The 20,972-nt window shown below is 37.8% G+C and overlaps 1 protein-coding gene across 6 annotated transcripts in view; it reads right to left on the bottom strand.

Moving 5' to 3' along the window:
* Positions 1–18,991, bottom strand: part of LOC148029998 (uncharacterized) — a 118,883-nt gene extending 99,892 nt beyond the window's left edge. For 5 of the 6 annotated variants that reach the window (XR_015692121.1, XR_015692119.1, XR_015692120.1 and 2 more), the window contains exon 1: positions 18,204–18,991. Coding sequence is in view for 2 of the 6 variants with exons in the window: in XM_087686275.1 (XP_087542401.1) it covers positions 18,204–18,943 (740 nt within the window). In the remaining 4 variants the exon portion in view is untranslated. The remainder of the gene's footprint in view (positions 1–18,203) is intronic. The other variant, XM_087686274.1, reaches the window with a different exon arrangement.
* Positions 18,992–20,972: the final 1,981 nt, after the last annotated feature.

Raw genomic sequence — 20,972 nt, 5'->3', positions numbered from 1 at the left:
GGTCTAGTAAAGACCAGACGTGAGTTTATTCACTTAATACATCCAGCAGCTGCAGTGGGAGGCGTGTCATGAGGGCCAGGCACACTAGTGTTCATAAGCTCCTTGTGACTTGCGCTACAGGTCCAAGATCTCCAAAGATTGAAGAGGTCTAAGATACTTAACCTTTGCCTATAATCTTGGGTATCAGGTATCATACTTACCCCTTGCATGCAAGCTTGGTGCTTGGTGCTTGATGAATTAAACGCTAACCCTGAAGGCTAACTAGTTTGCTGATGGTCTTCAGTGAGCTCCAGATCATAAATGTTTTGATGAAGAAACTCTGAAACTGCGAATAGAGGGTTATTTTAAGGTTCTTGGACATGCAGAACATTGCGTCGTCGGAGTACCGATTCCGTATGCAATATAGAGATAAGCCCCAGAGGCCCACCAAGTGAGAGTCTTTCGTGGACCTGGGCGTTACCCTCTAATCTCGCGCTGCGTTCACCTCCCCGAGCAATGCCCTTTATAACGCCACAATAGATTACACCAATAGTCCAGGTGATCCCACCTAGTGGATCTTTTTATCTGCAATTGAACTCCACCGTAACATCTCTCTCTCTCTCTCTCTCCTTGTCAAACCTGATAATCAAGGAACTTTAGACACTATACTAGATGGTAAATAGGTTTATATCTTGTAAATGCACAATTTTTTCTGGTTTGTAACTAGGGTTTTTTAAATTGGAACTAGGTTCTTAATTTTACTAGATAGATGTGAAGCTATAACTAGTAAAATAAGTGTCTACATGGTAAAGCAAGGCGAATTTCTATATACCACCTAATATAGCCATGTTTATTGGATAAAATTATGAAGCTATGGATCATAGGATATTGTGCATGCACAATAAATCAAAACAAATTTGTATATAACATCTAACATAGTCATGTTAAGTAATATACATCACAATTGATATGCCTAACCATCCGCCATGTGTAGTAATAAGACAATGTTGATACACACTTGTAATGGATATGTTTCACTACAAGAGAAAGGCCCTATAGATGCGCACTGTACACGCGAAAAAGTGGGTGCGTTTATAAGCGCGTGTATCAGCGCATCTATTCACGCTAGTATAAAAAATGCGTCTATATATCCGCGCTGATAAACACGCTTATAGATGCGAAAATAAATGCACATATTTTTCATTTCTCATAAAGTCCCTGAATATGACCAAACCTCTTAATAGCTAGTATTTGTTTGAATAGGGCATGATTGGATGTATATACGACATAATTACACCTGGATCATACGCTAGGACATGATATACATGTATAGGATCATACGGACATGATATACATGTATAGGGCATATACATGCATAGGACATGATATACATTACCAACTTTATTTCTTTCTAAGTATTACAAATATAAATCCAATCATTCAAAGCTAATTATATATATGTGATTTCATACCCTATATACATCCAATCATGCCCTATACAAATGTGATTGGATAGGGCATGATGATTGGATGCATATATAAATCAAAGGTTGACTTGTGCATTTGCAATATATATATATATATATATATATATATATATATATATATATATATATATATATATATATATATATATAGAGAGAGAGAGAGAGAGAGAGAGAGAGAACTGATCAATACACTCACATGTCTCATTTGTTGTGCACTTAACCTAGCCATGCATGGCAATTCATAGCATGAGTAGATTGATGTAAATCAATTGGCTTGTGCATGTGCAAGCTATTCCAATCATGTCAAGGTGCACTTATAGCTCACATATAATTTTAGATAAGGTGGACCACATGTAGCCAATGTACACATGTCCTCTTTTCATCATCTTTAGCCAGTGTGTCCACTTGTTGATGACTAATACCAACAAGCCAACTACAAATCTCTTATCTATGAAATGTATAAGTAAATTAACTTGGTTAATTTGATGAGGCTAAGTTTTCCTTCCATGGATAGTGTGGTTGGCTATATTCTACTTTGAGGTTATAGGAACTTACAGAAGTCAATGGAGCATCCTAAAAATGACGATACTTTAATTACTATATCAAGTCACTTCATGTATATATCTTTGATTGATTGATGGATAATATGCCTTTCTCTATCTCTTTCGTATACACCTTCATTGCATTATCTCTCTCTAGCTAAAAACCATTCGTGCTTTATCCACCTATTGATACTTGCATGCAATTGTAAGTGGGATGGTCTAGAAAGTCACTACATATGTGCCAATTGACTTGCCAATGTGTTATCTCTTATCCTCAAGCTTTGTTATATATGTCACCACATAGGTCAATTGATTCCCTAAATGCATGCATTGATTTCCTAAATTGTTCCTGCGCGTCTGTAAGCGCGTGTAATAGGCATTATCTGCGCATATACACGCGCTTACAGACGCGCCATGTAGGTATAGAAAAATTTAAAAAAAGTTGTGGTTTTCTTTTCAAACTTGTGCTTTCCTACGTTTTTTGCGCATTTTCTGCAGTTCAAGCTCAACATCACTACTCGTGTTTATCTATCACTTCATGAAGACAATGAGGCAAGGAAATAAGAGTAAAAAGAGGACAGGAGGAAAGAAGAGCCAAAGAGTAAAGAACAAGAGCCAAACAGCAAGGAAGAGAAGAAGATTCAAAAAACTTACCAAGGGAAGGGAGAAGGAGGACAAGGAGCTTGCAACCTAGCCGCCACCCATTGGAACAAGCAAAGAAGGTGAGTTCTTCTTCTCTCTCTCAATCTTGTTTGCTTTCTCTGTTTGTTTGTCTCTCTCTTCTCTCTCTTCACATGCTGGATCTTGTCATCTATGGAGGTTTTTTTGCACATTTTTTAAGCAAGTTTGAAAAGAAATGGTCCGACTATGCGCGTCTGTCAGCGCGCCCAGATGACAATGTAGACACAGGTATAGACGCAGAAATAGAGGCGCTGACAGACGCCCACAGAGATGCAGATATAGACGCGCACAGAGACACAGGTATAGACGCTGCATGTAATATGTTTTATCTGCACAGGGTAATATGATTTTTCTTGTGTAGATGTGGAATCCTGGATCCTCCAGCACCCCATTCAACAAGGAGCAATTCATGGGGGAGATGACCAATAATCTTGGTCGCCCTCCCACTGCAGAGGAGGTTTTCAGTGTGATGTCTGGGACACCTATCACATCTTTGCCTACACAGGGATCAGCTGAGGTACATGGATCGGCCGAAGCACATGCATCTGCAGAAGCACGTGTATCGAGTGAGGTAGAGGGTAGTGCACGTCGAGGGAGGAGGGAGAGTCGTGCGGGAGGACGAGGAGGTCGAGGGCTTTGTGGGGGTTGCCTAGGTGGTGGCTCTCGATCATCCTCACTGGAAAATGAGAGAGGTGAGCCTCCACAAATGTACTACTCTGTCACTGATGTTGGTGGTATCTTGCATGACTTTGAGGGGAGGGAAGTGATAGCCTACTTGAGGAGTGTCGTGCATGCCACATACAAAGATTGCATGATTCCCTTCAAGCACAAAAAAAAATGGTTTGTGGCAAGAGATGCTGCGGCGGACAGTACATAGAAGGTACCCTAATCCCGAGAATTCACGATTCTCAGATGATTGGGGACGGTCAAAGGTGAGAGACGCGCTTCATAAAAAGAGGTCTCACCTTATGACGCGCGTCAAGGGGTCATTGCGGAGACAAGAGTAGGGGCGCCCTGGATATGGCCAACCACCCAATTGCCACCGCAAGGAGTGGAAAGAGGCCAAGAAGAGAGCAGCGGAGAAAATGGCAGGTCGCCAGCATGCAGAGGCGCGATGTATCCAGATGCCAACCATGGGATCATTGCATTATGGATCGGGTGGCAGGGAGTCATGGGAGGCTGAGTTTGTAAGTATTATTTGATTTCTTTTTTTAAATTAAATTTTGTAATTTGTTTCACTTCATTATGTAGTGTGTTTTAATATGTTGTATGTTCAAATTATTTTGTAGTATCATATCGTTGGTAGGATGCCTACTCCTAGAGAGGTAGGCTACCATCGAGGTCATAACTGGGCGTCCACTTTGCAGCATTTCTACGAGGAGGGACTCATCACGGAGGAGCAATATAATCGCACCATGAGGATTCCACCACAAGAAGAGGTATGTTTTATTTTTTACATGAAAAGTATAGATAACTCTAATTTATTGTTTGTAATGGTATTTATATACCTTAATCCTTTGTGTAGACGAACCCTGATGCAGTTGAGGATAGCGAAGGGGGGACTAGCAGTAGTGGTGGCGGCAACGGCAACGGCACAGGCAGCGGTGGTGGTAGCGATGATGATGCCTCTTCTGAGGAGATATAGAGAAGCCCCATGCATGCATGCCTCCCCTTGGCTTGTAATTTTCATTTTTGATATGTATTACTTTCAGCTAGTGCTTGCGACCATGACGTCACAAGCACTAGAACTCATAATGTAAAAACGTTTTATCTATATATATGAAATTTCGTGTTCTACATACAATGTTTTGTTTTCAGTATCCAATCTTCGAAATAATCTTTCTTTGTTTTTCCTAAGCATACAATTTGATGTTGATGGGGGGAAAAAACCAGAGAGCATGTGGCTTGCAAAGCCACATGCTCTCTGGTTTTTTTTCATACCTCTGTTTTGGCATCTATCAGCACGTCTAAATTGCAGGATAAATGCGTGTCTATTCTCGTAAAAAACTTGCAGAGTAAACGCATTGTTAGACGCGTAGATACACGCGTATATAGATGCACAATATGAATATATCCACTTTTTTATAAATATGATTATATATTTATGTAGCGCGTCAATACGCGTATCTATATGCATGTCTACATGGGCGTGTAACTCTGACTATAAGCGTACTTTTAGACGCGACACGGTAGACGCAGAAATAGACGTGGTTATAAACACGTCGGACATTTTTTTTCACAATTCAAATATTTCGTCTACAAGCGCGTCTATGGAGCCTTTTTATTGTAGTGTTTGTATACATCCAAAATGTACATGTGATATAAGATACATTTGTGCATTTTGATAACTTTTAATTCTTACTCACATAGCACAAATAGTTTACACATCCGCAAATAAAATATCTATTTTAACAATATAAATATCTCCTTGTCACATTAAAACAAAGAAGAATCCCATTCAATTCAACTCAATGCCATGGCTCTAAATCTTGAAATTCCCCTCCGATTCCCCCTGAAGTGTGGGATATACTTAGCATCCATACAAGTGCAAATAGTTATCAAAAGTTATTTGAGCCCCTTACAATTAAGGAGCATATCCATCCATTAGGAAAATAGAAACAGTTCAAATTGTAATAACCTTTTCCTTGAATGAAAGACATAGAACCTCTTGAGTATGTGGAAACTTGAAGAGGGGAGCTCTCAATAGACAGTCATGGCACATAGTCTATTGATTAGGGTAGCTGTATTAAGTTTATTAAAAAAGCAATATTTCCTACCAACATGTGGCATATGCTCCCCCTTTCATGCGTGTAGCATATTCACGGGGGTGAACAAGGAGTAAGAGATGATGGAACACATAGCAGAAACATTAAGCAATAGAAGCAAGGCAATGGGATGGAGATGGATTATGCTAACATTGTCATTGCTAGCATGAATATGGAAGAGTTAGAGAAGAAGATGTGGGGTGACCAAAAATATTTCAATGAGAATTAAAAGAGAGTCACAATAGAATTTGGGGAACAACTGCTATGTGTATGAGTGGTATCCTTGTTGCCATGCATTCAGCAAAGCAATGCTAAGTATTCTCTTTGCAACATGTACATGCATTTTAAGGGAAGGTCCACCTTGGGGATGAGTTTGATAGATTGTTTCGGCTCACCTCTGGATCAAAGTGATGACCACATTGTTTTGCTTGCTATGGGGTTTCTTTAAGGTCTTGATTTTTATCTAAAGCAAAAAGAGATTGGGTTTTGGGTTCAGTTGTTTGGATTAAAGTTATCCTTGTTTACATGCTTCCATAGCATGCTGATTTTATTCTTGAGAAGGTCTTGCAAATTGAATGCCCAATATGGGCTAGTTTTCACGGACTTCCTACTTTGCTAGATGGAGAAGTTAATGTGCTAGTAGAAGTGTTAGTAGAGCGCTCTATGTTTTTACAATAATATCAACTAATGGAGCAAGTGGCCTCTCGTACTTTGGGATAAGAGGAAGAAGATCCTTGAGATGCTCTAGATTTTTGATCCTAATGGAATTGAATTGTTGGTTGATATCAAGAAGATGGGTGCTTTGCAAAGGAATGCCCAAAAAGGAATTGAGGTAAGAAGAACCCAAGGAGAAAATAGTGGAGATAAGGAAGAACTTCAAAAGAATCAAAAAGAAAAAGGCATAGGTTGAGAAGGGTAAATTCAAGGAAGAAAACAAGCCTCAGAAGGAGGGACCTATTTATCAGTCCTAGAGATGTCGAAGCTAAAGCAGGATGGAAACAAATAAATTCAACCACCAAACTCTTTGAAGTCTAATGAAGGTAAGAAATAAAAACCTTCCCTTTAAAAGCTTCTTGCAAATGTTTTGTTGACAAGGCTATTTTGCTATTTTGGATTATGGAGGTTAGAACAAAGATATAATGTTAATTAGCTGGCTCACTATGATCTCTTGGAATGTGAGGTGCCTAGGAAGTCCATCCAAGAAGGATGTGTTTAGTAGGAGAAAGAAATGGAAGCCCCTCTCTTTCAATAGCTCCTTTCCGGAAAGGGAAGGATTCAACCTAATATAGTTGAAGGATGCTTGGAAACAAACCAACAATCCAATGGCTAATCCAATGTGTAGAACTAGATGAAATCCATAGCTTTCATCATTGAGATTACCAACATGTATGGCAAAGATCAGGATAGACTTCAAAGAGGGTTGCATGTTAGTAGTTACCAATGTAGGGAGTATATTATTATGACTCTTGCTAAGTGTTCTAGTAATGGGATGTTTTATCAATTTCTCAAAGAAGTGGAGCATTACATGGAGGATTTGCAAAAACATAAAGGTGAAGTTGCCAAAATTTAGTCTATGGGAAATGGTATCTTATGGGGTTGGTGCTTCGAGCAATTAATTTTATAAATTGATGAAGCAAAAGATAGATTATGGAGGAGGAATCGTGGAATTTCTATAGGGATGTTTCAATCTCTTTAGAATGTATTTGTAAATGGTCTTTGCTTAGGTCCATTTAAGGTAAAGAGGTCGATGTGAAAGGGTGTCCCATTGCCCCATTACTCTTTGCCACCATAATCACCAATCCTTTGCTTAGGAATTTGGATTTGAAGGTGCAACATGGAGTAAGCAAGGGGCTACCTATACCATGAAGAAAACACTTGGTCTCCCAATTATTGACCAACAATAACTAACCAATATTGTGTAAGTAGAGAAGCAACTAGTAGATGTATTTAGTGAAAGTGTATGAAAGTTTCTAGAGCTATCTACGATTGTGACTAATGTGAGAAAAATCAAGTTTATTTACCTAGGACTGAATGAAACACCAAGTTGCTAAGGGAGCTAGACTTCTAAGTAGCAAAATTGGGGCAAGGGATTAGGTACTTAGGATGCCCATTGGGCATAGGTAGTAAGACACATGTAAAAGGTCAATAAACCTTGGGCAATGTAAGAGAAGAAAAAGAAAGATGCAAATAAAATTAGCGGTTTTCTTAAATGGGAGCTAAAAATTCCTCCAAGATTCAAGAAAATAGATTCAAGAAAGGTCCATTCTCCCATGCATGACTAGGTCCTAGCTTCTCACATTCACACAATCTCATCATCCATTCTCCCGCGCATGACCAAGTCTATCCTCTCGCATGCACACAATCTCATCTTTGTTCACCAGACCCCACAATTGCGTGGGATGCATGCTTGTGTTGTAGTCATCAGTTGCTCAATACAAGTTTTGTTATCAAGCTTTGAAGGACACTTTTGGTGGCAATACTCCGATTATCAACAAGTAATCAATCATTCGTATTGCATCAAAGAATTGTAAGACACAACATGAGAGCAATTATGAAACATTTGTTTCTCTGAAAGCTATAGCATGAGGGCAATTCGGAAACATTGGTTTCAAGTTTTTGTAGCACTCCTAAAAGATCAAGTGTATTTCATTAGAGATTGTAAGTGATGTTTGATTCTATGCTTTGGATTTCTACATCAAAGTTATATCTTTTACCTTTCCCTATTATCTAGATTTGTAGTTGCTTCATTCTAAAGAGTTTTGGTGATTTCAAGATTTCTAGAATTAGACCTTCTTTATTTGATTATCTTGTACATTCTGTATGTTGTGAGTCAAGTAACATGCAACAATGACCAATTGCATGCGCAGGAAAGGCCTAATTTTGGCATCATGAATCCAATGAGATTAATGAAGTCTGAAGATCCATAGCCTAGATTATCATATAAGACACTAGAAGTGAAGTAGGACTCTTGTTTCCCACATTGGGTAATGGCCAACAATGAGAGAGGGATGGTCAATGCCACCTTGAGTTGATCCAGACCACCTATAGGCGAACACACCTAAAATTGTGTGTTACCTTAAAGATAACAACCAAAAAATTTAATGGCACCCTTAATGAAGTGATTATGCTTGCAAATCTAAAGCCTAACATGCAATTATATGTATCTTTGACTATCAAAATAGTTTGAAGAAATTCTAGTAAATGACTAAAGCATGTGTACAATTCTAGATCACTAGGAGGAGACTTACCCCCATTGCATAAATTCATGTAATGCATTGTTCACCACATAGTCCTTTGAACATAGTCCCCTGGCGTAGTCCTCTAAGCTTGGTTCATGAAGGCTATCTAGTACACTCCTCAACATATCCTCTTTAAAAGCTTGGTACAAGTAGGTTGTGTGGTAATCCTCTTGAGTAGCTTAGTACAAGTAAGTTGTTTTAGGTTTCAATAGCCATCCATCTTAAGTAGTAGTTATGCCCTAGAATCTCATGTTAAGAAGCATATTAGACTCAACTTGGGAGTGTATTGAGGTGGTGATCATGTACCTAAATACCAACCAATTATTTGAAGTCATTCCAATGCATATATTCTATCTTACCAATTTGAGAAACACTCTGATTGACAATGTTCCAAAGCGGCTAGATGTTTTACACAAAATCTAGGGCCTAAACAAAGCTTTCAATTGGCTTGAAGGCAAAAAAACAAACTACTAAAATGTACTAAAACAAGAGAAATATTGAATGGCATTGATCAACCTATCTATAACTTACTAGATGCGGACCTAGGTATCATAGTAGTTCAAAGTAGGCAGCTTGCCTAGTGTTTTCAGAGTAGGTAGTTTGAAATTGATTTGGGTTCTTATCTTGAAGTAGTGCTACTTACTACAGAGGTGCTTTCTAGACTACTACTTATCAAAGGCAACTGGTGCAAGTGCACATGACTTCCATTGATTTTCATCTTCAAGCTCATTGATTTTAGTTGGAAATTCTTTTAGACATAAAAAACTATGAACAAAAATGATGACCATAATCTTCGTCATGCAAGGACATAATCCTAGTCATACATGATATCTTCCTTGCATAAGATGACCATTATCAAGCCATGTGGTTTTGGGATATTATCCTTGTTATGCTATTAGAGCCTTTCCTACATAAGACAATCATGATCAAGCTATGTGTGGTACATATAATGTCTTGATTTTTGAGCTCCATCTTATCACAAGAATCATACTCCTTATTTGTGATCCAACAAGCCTCACTTGTGAATCTGCTAAAACTTAGTTGGTAGGTATGAAATCTTAAGATGTGGCATTCTCATGGGTTGCTACACCAATGGGTTTCTAATTCATATTTTTTCCCATAGTGATTGGATTAGGAGAAGATACTTCAACTTGAATCATGCAACAGTGGAGACAATAGAGCTCCAATTGGCACTAGAGCAAGTATCTTAACAATAGGAGGAGGTGTAGCCCAGTACTTATGTTTAAGATAGATTTGAATGAGTAGAGCATAAAAAGAAAAGAAATCCTCAGAGTAGTTCAGAGCAGATAGCCTTTCTACTATTTTCAAAGTAGGTGTAGTAGGACAACATACAAGTATTTTTAGAAGAGGCAGCCTGGGTGTGATGATGAGTAGATGTTCAGAGCAGAAAACCTCAAAGTAGGAAACTTGCCTACTATTTTTAGAGAAAGTGTAGTAGGAGGAGAGAAATTTGTTTTTAGAGTAGGCAGCCTAAGTGTATATTCTGGAAAATCTTTTATTTTTCACATTCTTGACAATTCTAAACTTGGTGAGCCCCAATGTAGGATTGCTTTCTAATTGAGCAGATAATAATGATCCACAGGTGCTCATATCAATTGTGGCCACATTGACATTAGAAGAATAATCAGTATCACTAGTATAGTTGGTGATGGGAACCACTCTTCCATAACTAGGTTTTGGGATGGAACAAAGTGTCACGAGCATCAAGATTTTAATGGAATCCTGATGCTGAGTATGAGATGGTTGTTGTATGCAACAACCCTACATGTGGGGAAGCATATACAACTTTTCCAAGGTCTTGTTTTTCAATAGTTCTAGAGCAAGGTTTTTATCATGAGACACAAGAGTACCTTTTTGTTTGTAAGCAATGTCGATATTTCAACAAATGCAAAAAGAAAATCTATAGAGATGATCCTCAAAACTTGGCACTTCAATTATATTGGGATGGCTTTCAAGTCTCTCGCACCACACAAAAGGATTGTGGTGTGGTCGAAATCAAGGTCCTTAATGGTGGAAAGTGCTTTATGTTAGGCATTCTTCCTGTTTTCTTCATACCTTTTAGTTGCTCTAAGCTTATTATGTTAGGCATTCTTCCTGTTTTGTTCATACCTTTTAGTTGCTCTGTTTCAAACTTTTTTAAAACCTCTTATTAGCAAGCTGCAAGATCTTTACATAAGCGGTATACAAGTATCATATAACTACCCTGTAGGGAAGATTTTTGATAATCCAATAGGACAATCAAGCTTTTCTATTGTTAGATTGATATTGATGATGGTCACGTGTGATCATCCCACACAATGTAAAATAGGAGCCTTCAAAGATGGCGGCCAATTCTTTTGTCGTAGAGACAAAGCCCAAGCAACTCTAGATACTAGTAGTCCCTCATTCCAAGGATGCTATCTATATGATGGTAGTCGATATCAAGTAAGATATCCTCCACCCTAATGGTCCATAGGTGAAATGATTGATGCCTTAAAATTTTCAAAGAGGGCTTTGAAAAGGAAGGAAAACTAAAGGTCATAGGGTTATTTAGAGAGTCTATTCTATGGAAACTATATGATTTGTATGATTTCAACTTGTCAATAGACTTGGTGTATAATGTGACACATATGTTATCTCTAAATATATTTCAAAAATATATACGAGCGCTCATGAGAGCCATGTCCAATGAAAAGAAAAAGGTAATAGATTTTTGTTGTGAGAAGTCTGCTAAGCTTCCTTCTCCCTCGATTCGTCATGGACGATAGCCTCGCAATCCAAGTTCTACGAAAGCTTTAAGGCTGAAGAGAACCAAAAGTTCATCCAATAGTGCTTACTATATGTTTTAACTATAGTTGATGAGATACCAAATACAATCACTAATTTAGGTTTGTTGCTTATTGATATTGCACATGCCTTCTATAATTATAGTCGTAGTATTGGTTGGTCAAAAGAAAGTTTAGGTGTTGTACATAGTTTGTTTTCTGCTTGGAGAGTTCAAAAGGAAGAAGCCTTTGGTGCTACTTCTTCTCCCTTAGAACATGTTGCAGGAAATGGAGAACTATTAGATGGCATATTAAGACATGGCTCACATAATGTCTACTGGTGTTGTGACTTTGAGCAAATGGTAGTATTATATATAGGAGTGAAGACCAATAATTGTTTTAACGAAATCTCTTATGTAAATTATTATAAGAGGAAATTTTTTACTTTAATATTTAAGTTATTAAAAATGGAAGTAGATGGGCTTTTACCAGATGAAAGAATACTTATCCACGTACACTCTTCGCTTGTCTTACCTGATGGTTAGGCTTTCACTAATTACCAGACACCTTGCTCTTATTCATTTCATGAGAATGAATTTGTAGAGGTTTCATCAATCAAGAAGGCAAAGAAGATATGGAAATTTTTTGAAAGAGATAATTTGAAATATCCTTGTCACACAATGATACGTGAAGTGTGCATTTTAATCACACAAAAAAAAAACGTAGGCCTCTTTCAGAAGAAGAACAAAAATATATTATGCAATTTCTTCGTATTGAAGAGAGTTCACTAGTAAGACATTTAGTTACCATATATAGAATAATTCTTTATAGCGGAGAGACATACAAAATCGGAGATGACGTAGTGGTAAAAACAAACACTTTTCATAGCACATTAGAAAGTGTAGGTCATTGGAAAGTAAGGCTCACAACTTTTTTTTCCATTCAATGGGATAGAGAGTATCATAGCTTTTTTAGTGGGGAGTATTACAAGAAATGCATAAATGTAAAAGAAAATGGAGTGCTTACTTGCAGATCCCATCATGGGAATGAGTGTGCTACAAACTCAACGACTCCCATTTACTTGGGATTGCATAAGACCATTGAGTTCATTATTGCATAAGTTTATTTCTCTACATTTAGATAATAGACTTATTGCATATGAGGTAAAATATCTAATTCAAAAAACAAGATTATTACAAATAAGAGCAATCGGTTGCATAACTCCTTGGTTAGAAAAACATAATATTGTGTTGGCAAGAAAACATAATGATGAAATGGATGGAGAGTACATGCATACAATGATAAGAAAGGTAAATTATGAAAAGAAAAGTTGCAAATTGTTAGTGTTGAAGTGTGATCGTAGTAGATGTATATGGAGGATTAATATTGATGAAGATATATGGAGGGATTTAAACTTGTGTACCATGGTACTGTCAAACATTTGAAGTTACAAAGAGAAGGATAGTAATATCATCGATTGGAGATTCTTTAGATGTTCCTGTAGTATGGAGATCACATAAAGTATCTTGATTGTTTTAGAGAGTCTGTGCATCTTACATTCTTTGACATCCAAATGGGTGCCGATAGCATTGGTCATTGTGAATATAATTGTTTGATCACCACTCTATTGTACATATTATTATGTTTTATCTATGCTTGTTTGTACACTAGGATAGTATTTTGTAGTTATAGCTCATATTGTGCCTCATCATGTGTAGGTTGTGGACATGAGAGAGAGAGAGAGAGATAGAGAGAGAGAGTTGTTGTATCCTTTTATAAAAGATGAGGTGATTTCTTATTTTATGAATCATAACATATAGATATCATTTCTTGTTTGATTAATACTGACGTATAAAATTTTAACTTTTATTTTAGATCGTCTCATAGCCTTCCCAAGTTATGGTTTGTACAATTGTATTTTATATTACTACATGTTATTTTTCTTTAAAACTTAAAAACTCATTGATTAAAAGAAAACAAGAGAGAGAGAGAGAGAGAGAGAGAGAGAGAGAGATTTTGTTGTATCCTTTTATAAAGAATGAAATGATTTTTTATTGGTTGAATATTGACACAAATTTTTTCAATTTAATTTTAGCTTGTCTCATGGTCTCCCTAAGTCAACAAACTCTAGATTAAATTATGCATACCATTATCACTTTGCAAAAAAAATCAAGAAATTTAAATCAAAGAATGATAGTTCTGAGAAAATACTGAGCATGGGTAAATCAATTTCAATACAAAGTAAAAGAGTCCAATTAGCACCTCAGAAGAAAATAAATAATATACAATTAAGAGATGTGTCTTTGATGAAGACTCCTACGTATGACCAAATTTTTAGACCACCTAAAAAGATTAGTCAAGAAGACAAAGATGAGTTTGGGAAACCATTTTTACTGAAGTGCTATAGAGATACGCAAAATGTTAGATATTGTGCCAATCACAGAAAAGTATACAATTGAGTCAAGAACCATGAGTTTGGCAAGGATCTGCGGCTTTATGATAATAGAGATGACAAACAAAGAATTCTAGAGATCATAGATCAAAACTATGATCAAAGTTTACCCCTTGAGTTTCCTTGTGCTACTTACCTTTGGAAGAAGGATGATGGATATCTGTACAATCTTTATGTTGCTCAAAATCTTAGAAAGCAACTCAATAGGAAAAGATAATCTTCTATGGATATATCTTTGGTAAGTTATTAATTATCAAAAAATTTCTCAGTGTAGATTATATATAGATGGAATTAGCACTAATGGACATAATTATGTTTTTTTTAAAAGAGGAGAATCATAGCTTTGAGCAAGAAGATATGCAAGGAAAATTGGTAAGATTTATAAATTTTCATCTCATCATGTTATCTTTTAATGTAATCATCATTATTATTATTTATTATAACCATTTATGTTTAAGTTGCTTAAATATATTTACCTTTCATTATGTACACTTTAACTAAAATTTTAGGATACAAATGGTGAAGTATACTATCCACAACTTATGGTGGAAGATTAATGTATATTTTCAGAGAATAGCACAGTGCATGTATGTACACCATTTACATATTAATATAGTTTGATATTTGAAATTATAAATTTTGAATACAAACTTTAATTTTCTTACTTGTATTCGTTGGAATCACAAAATGATGGCCCACCCCTTGATTTAGTCTCTACTTCCAACAAACATAAAAAAGATGATGAAATGGTTGGCATAATTTGATTTACAGTATGTATGCTTAGCCATCCCTCAGTCATTTGTTTTAATAGTGCAATTAATGAATTATATCTAATTACAAACTTTTTATGACAAGATGAGCGAGAAAATGAAGTAAAGTAAGCAACACTAAAAGGATAGTAAGGGGAAAAAGAAGAAACAATCTAAGGTACTTCTTTGCATTTTTTTAAAGTAATATGATATGATTTCATTTTTTTAAGTTTAATTATTTGTTTGCACTATAAACTCTCAACCATATTGATCCATAAAAAAAAGTGGATTCTCCTAATGTAAAATTATCTTCAGGAACTTCATCGGTAACTCTATGTTATTATATATTAAAATTATGAAGTAGCTAATTAACTTATGATGTAGTAGCATACTAATTTATATTGTCTTCTTTTAATGCAGGTTGTTAATACCTTCAAAGAGGAAGACCAAGAAACAATCCTCTTGAAATATTTGGACATACAAGCCATTAATGAGCTATATACATCATTAAAGTCTACATATAATCTTATCAAGAGGGACCCTAGATTTTTAAGAGCTTGCAATGAACAAACATTGCCAGCCATGAGAAAGTCTACTGCGGATTGGTTACTTTGTAGAGATAAAATTATTTTCACAAAAAGTCACAATAGACCTTTGAGTATTAAGGATATTTGTATCCTAGATTGATCTCTTTATTAATAAAGACAATATCCTTTAATTCTTTCAATTATTTTGATTTGAACTTTTTACTATATAGGAATAAATTTTCACTATATGCATGATTGTAACTAGTTTTTCTATATAGATAAATTATACTATATCACTCGTTCTCACTAGTTTTCTTGTATAGTAAAATTTTACTATATCAACAACTAAACATTTTTGAAATTCCTATGTAGGAATATTTTACTATATCACTATCTTGTAAAATATTCCACTTTTACTAGTTGAAACTTTTTCTAGATATTTTGATAAGTATCTAGAAAATTTCTCTTTGTTTGCTATATGGGAAGGTGTCTAAAGTTTCTTGTGTTCCTATTAAACTATCATTTAATTGACATGTTGGTTACATGGTTAATATTAGAAGAGCTAATTTTTACCAAGAAACAACAAGCAAAGAAAAAGTTCCACAAGATCAATCTTCATGTGCACTCGTGCACCTTCGAGACAATCCAAAATGATTCACTGGAAGTAGGAGGTAGTTTTTGGCTTTTCTTATCTATAGAAGGTGAAAAACATTAGATCTTTTAAATAAAGGTATGCCTAGCTTTAAAAGACAAAAGTGAGTATTATCCCCTACCAAAGTATATTTGGGCTGTAACATGAGTACTCTTGATGGAAACCCAGGCTAGGGTTGTGATTTCTTATATATATCAAGCAAGAAAATTTCCCTCGATATATCAAACTCAACTTCCTTAATGCCAACGCTGACATTATGATCTTGGCTGACACCCCTAGATAAGCACTAAGAAAACTATAATCAATGGCCATACACGTGCAGCTATTTATTGGTACTTAAATTCAAAGCAGCATTCGTTTCTTGAAACCTTCGTATTACCAAACGTTGAGCTGTGAACGTAGAGTTACACGTTTCCCCAGTCTTATGAGGTAGATTATAAACTCTAAGTAGTTGCCAACTTGCCAGATTTGTTGTTTTTGCACGGTCCTTTCCGGTCCAGGTCTTACACATATGGCTAGGACCTGTTTCACCTCACATCATCAAGCAGGCGCTACTTTATTTTTGGCCTTGTGTTGACAATTGCCTTTGCATGTCACTCCATGCAGGCCAAGCTTCTCTTCATTCCGATATTTCTCTTTTTGCGCACGGCTAGAGATGCACCTACCGATGCAACTAATGTATGGCTTTAATCACAACTTATGACATATCTACCGATGCAACTAATGTGTGGCTTTAATCACAACTTATGACATAATATCTGTGTGCGCACGCACAATTGCGACTGCTGGCCAGGAGCCAACTACGGCCGCATTCAAGCTAGGTTTCGCCAATGCATTTCACTTGCATGAACCATGTCCTCCTCCTTCCTTCATACCTACTCGATATCAACTCAATTCATCAAATCGGAATCATAGTTATGATTCATGGTTATGTGCTACGCTTTGAGAAAGAGAAGAGGAATGAACTAAGAAGAGAGTTGTGTGAGTAGTAGAAAGAATACCAAGACCCCTAGTTTAGGGGTATCCCACATTCCAGTACAGGGGAAGCAGTCATTCATGATTTGATATCAAATTGAAAATGCTTTAAGCAGTGAGCATCGAGAGAAAGAGAGAGAGAGAGAGACGGGAGCAATCGAGAGAAATATAGATGGTTGTCTGATCTAGATTCGAAACCACCACATGAGAGAGAGAGAGAGAGAGGGAAGGAGGGGGAAGTACATGAACAATATTGCACCCTTCCAAAGTATTACTGGTGTTGAATCGAGGGCATACCTTGTAAGATCACGTTGGTGAAGGAGCTTCAGTACAATGTTGGTGAATCGTGATACACAGTAAGAGTAGCTTCAGGCGCAGTTAATAGACTAAACCTCTTGGTAGGCGCAGTTAATTTCTGTCCAACAGAACTGAGTAGCTCTCTCTCTCTCTCTCTCTCTCTCTCTCTGTGCCCTCCAGATTTCTAAAAATTCATTTTCCAATCACCATGCTCTACAATTGTTCTTCGTAGCCATCGCCTTTGCTACTCCATAAGTGCCATTTCAAGCATCCAAGGTTGTACCTTGCGCACAGGTATTTGTGAACAGCTAAAGACTGAGACTGACACGAACGACAAACACCTCCTCCTGCAGTTGGCTGATCCAGAAAGCAGCGAACACCAACTTGATCGCCATGTCTCCACATGGGGTCAAGTTGGGAGAGTTTTAGACCTACTCCAGTTTACCCAGCCGACGAGTCGTGGGATCAACGGCCGTAAGTGCCAGTTACACGACCACACAGAGGATGACTTGACCACGCCGACTGAGGCCAGTCAGATTCACCTTCGTGTGGCCTGGCTGGCTCGAAATGTGCCTGTAATTGTACGATTACAAGCCACAGGAAAGTCCCACCGATCGTGATATCTTTTGAAGCAATATTATATCTTAATTATGCTATGATGACAGTGGACGGGTGACTTCTCCGGAATCACCAACCAGTTGTGGCACTCGAATCTGACCTAATCCTAGTGAGCTACGCCAGTGTTCAAGATTTTGAAGCTAGAGACAAGCGGTATACATCCTTATTGTACGCATTTCTGTGTCAATGAGAGCAGGGAGAAACGTCGTTTTTAATGAAACCATAGAGCTCGAGCATTTCTGTTGCGATAGCCGTAGTTCACAGGACAAATTTCCATATATTTCAGTGATGCAGCTTGCAATGAAAGAAATGCATTTTTTGCAAGAAAACAGCAGCCAGATCACGGAAATGCAGGAGAGAGAGAGAGAGAGAGAGAGAGAGAGAGAGAGAGAGAGAGAGAGAGAGAGAGAGAGAGAGAGAGATTGTGCTGTGTGTGTGTGTGTGTGAGAGAGAGAGAGAGAGCGAGAGGTCCAACCTGGAGCTCGCAAATTCAACGAGCTTTCCGGTGCTGGAGAAGACAGTGAGCAGGATGTCCGCATCGCACAGGACTGACAGCTCGTGTGCTTTCTTCAGCAGCCCGTTCCGTCTCTTGGAAAACGTCACCTGCCGGTTGCTCGTGCTCTCGATCCTCCTGATCTGTATCTTGCGTCGATGTGCCTTCATTGCCGCCCTTTCTGTAGCTTCAAGCGCCGCATTCTCGCCCTCCATATCATGACACTGTTCTTTCCCCTTCCCCTTAACTGCTTCCGGCGCCACTGCTTGCACGGCAGCCATATCCATATCTACAGCTTCCAGCTTCATATTGTTGGCCCTGATAGGGCATCCGTGCTCTACGGCATCGTCTTCTGTTGCAGCAGTATCTGATTCTGTATCGTCCTCCTTGTCATCTAACTTGTTGTCGGCCTCGGCCGTAGCGTCAAAGGGCTCCACCGTGTCTGTAATCTTGACAGGCCGCTCCTGACGCTGTTCCTCTGCATTCCCAGGTAGGGCCAGGGCTGGTGATGGAGGATTACGATTCTTGCGTAGCGTGGCCATGGCCTTTTGAGACACCCTACCAGTGACTACCAGATGGGGGCAATTGATGAACCTGCCGGCAGCAGGCAAAATCCTCGATAGCCGGAAGCAAAGGCTGGTTTTCTTTTCTTTTTCTCTCCCGAAAGGAAGGAGAGAGAGGAGAAATGGGAAGGAAAGAGGATGAGAGGCCGGCCTGTACATGCGATGATATGAAGTGCTGTGCAGGATGCAATGGGAAAGAGCTGGAGGAGAAACACGTGATGGGTGGCAATAATGGGAAAGAGACAGGAGGAATAACGAGACTGTTCCCACGGGTCACCAGGGCTCGATGAAACTGGTTTTTGAATTCGCACGTCCCCATGGCATCTTCACGTGCAACTGATTGCAGGTTTACTACCAGTCTACCACTTTGGACTATGCGGATTCCGGAAAAGCACACCTCCAGATCTTTTTCTGATTTTCGAGACCTTTCTTCCTTCGGTAGCACGGCTTTGGATGCTTCAAAATATATATGTTTGTATACCCAAGGCAAGGTAATTCCCAATTTCCCACATTCATCAAACCAAGAAGGCCAAGGTCATGCTTGAAACTTGGAAAAAACTAGACTTGGCTTGTGAAGGCTTGCTTTTCATAACCATATTGGATAAAGATTGCACCATAAGCCTCACCTCATTCATACCATGTTTACTTACATGAGGCTATATGCTTGTGTAACGTGTTCTTAGAATGCTAAAGAGCCTTATGGAAGACTTAGTGCTAGGAATTTGAATTATCTATGCAATTGATGTGGCGCACAAGGCCATTCTGAGAGTAAAGCAGGTGATGATGAATGATCTAGATATTAAATTTACAATTGTAGATGCCAAGGGGTCAATGTCTAATTGTGGTACTACTTTATCTAAGGTCATTCAAATGGCCTTGGAGAGGATCCAATGCTCCATCACTCATCAGAGCACATCTGAAAAATCAATTTAACCATCAAATAAAATCTATCATGATTCAAAAGTTTATATAAAGTAGACTTTTGTCTATAAAGCAATCGTCATTTAAAAGGGTTAAGGAAAGAGGATGTCATTAATAAGCTGGTGAAAAACTATGGAGGATTTGCAAATTAAAATTGGCTAAGTAGAAAGTTTTTGGAAAAACTAGTCATTTACAAGCTTCGCCTAAGAATAATTTTGTACGTAGATACATATGGTGTGATAGCCCTAAGTACGAGCACAAAGATTGTGAATCATTTAAGAATGTTATGTAAAAAAATTTGTGCTTGTGGGGCGAAGGAGGACTCCTTTTCCCAGCAAGCCTAAACAAGAACCCTAGCCCACCAAAAGCAAGCACTCAACTAAAAAGTCTAGCTCTAATGAAAGTATCCTGACAACCTTTGAAGGTAAAGAAGAAAATATACATGGAAGAAAGGGCAATCATAAGTCCTGTCTAAGAAAGGACGCAAGGAAAGAAAAAAAGCAAGAAAACAAAAGAAGAGAAGAGAAGAAGAAAAAAGGTAGGCCATGGAAAGCAAAAGGAAATATAGAAAAAATAAGTAGGTGAAGAAGGGTAACATGATCAAAAGATCAAAGACTAACACACATGCATCATTGGGAGTCAGGAGAGATGGACAACTTAAACCTCCATAGCTACTTACCAATATAAAAGAACAAACAACCATGGAAATCAAAGCTCATAACTTATTAAAACTTGAAATTTATATAGATGGCTATCCAAACCTCTATAAAACCCTCTTTCGAGGGGTTTTTGAGCCTTTTTTTACAAACCTTTTATTCCTTCCTCGATAGATATATACCCACTGGAATGTGCGACCTTTTACACTTTTATAATCTTGTAGATGAGCCACTTAGAGAGCAAAATCCTCTTTGGGAATAACAAACACAAACTACAAGGGAATGGGATGATAGGGACGGCAATTTGCGATGTGAAATAGTGGCCTCGCTATTTGCATTGCTACTATACGCATTGTAAATTTCAATTTGTGATGCATATAATAATGCCTATAGCAATACTTAGCGATGCTGATAGCGACACTTAGTGATGCTCATTACGATACAAAAAGCAACACTCTTTTGAGAAGAAAAAGTGCTGAAAACCCAAATGCGGCATTTGTCCGAAACATTTTCGACAGAGATTGAAAGAGAGAGTGAGAGAGATTGATGCTTTGAGAGGGAGAGGGAGAGGAAGAGGGAAAGAGAGAAAGGAGAGCTCCTCATTGCTGCCG

Source organism: Lygodium microphyllum, chromosome 10, assembly GCF_053477565.2.
Source record: "Lygodium microphyllum isolate KBCC chromosome 10, Lygodium_microphyllum_v1.1.10, whole genome shotgun sequence".
NCBI lineage: Eukaryota > Viridiplantae > Streptophyta > Polypodiopsida > Schizaeales > Lygodiaceae > Lygodium > Lygodium microphyllum.
Note: the sequence above shows the minus strand (reverse complement) of the source record. Positions and strands in the feature narration are given on the sequence as shown.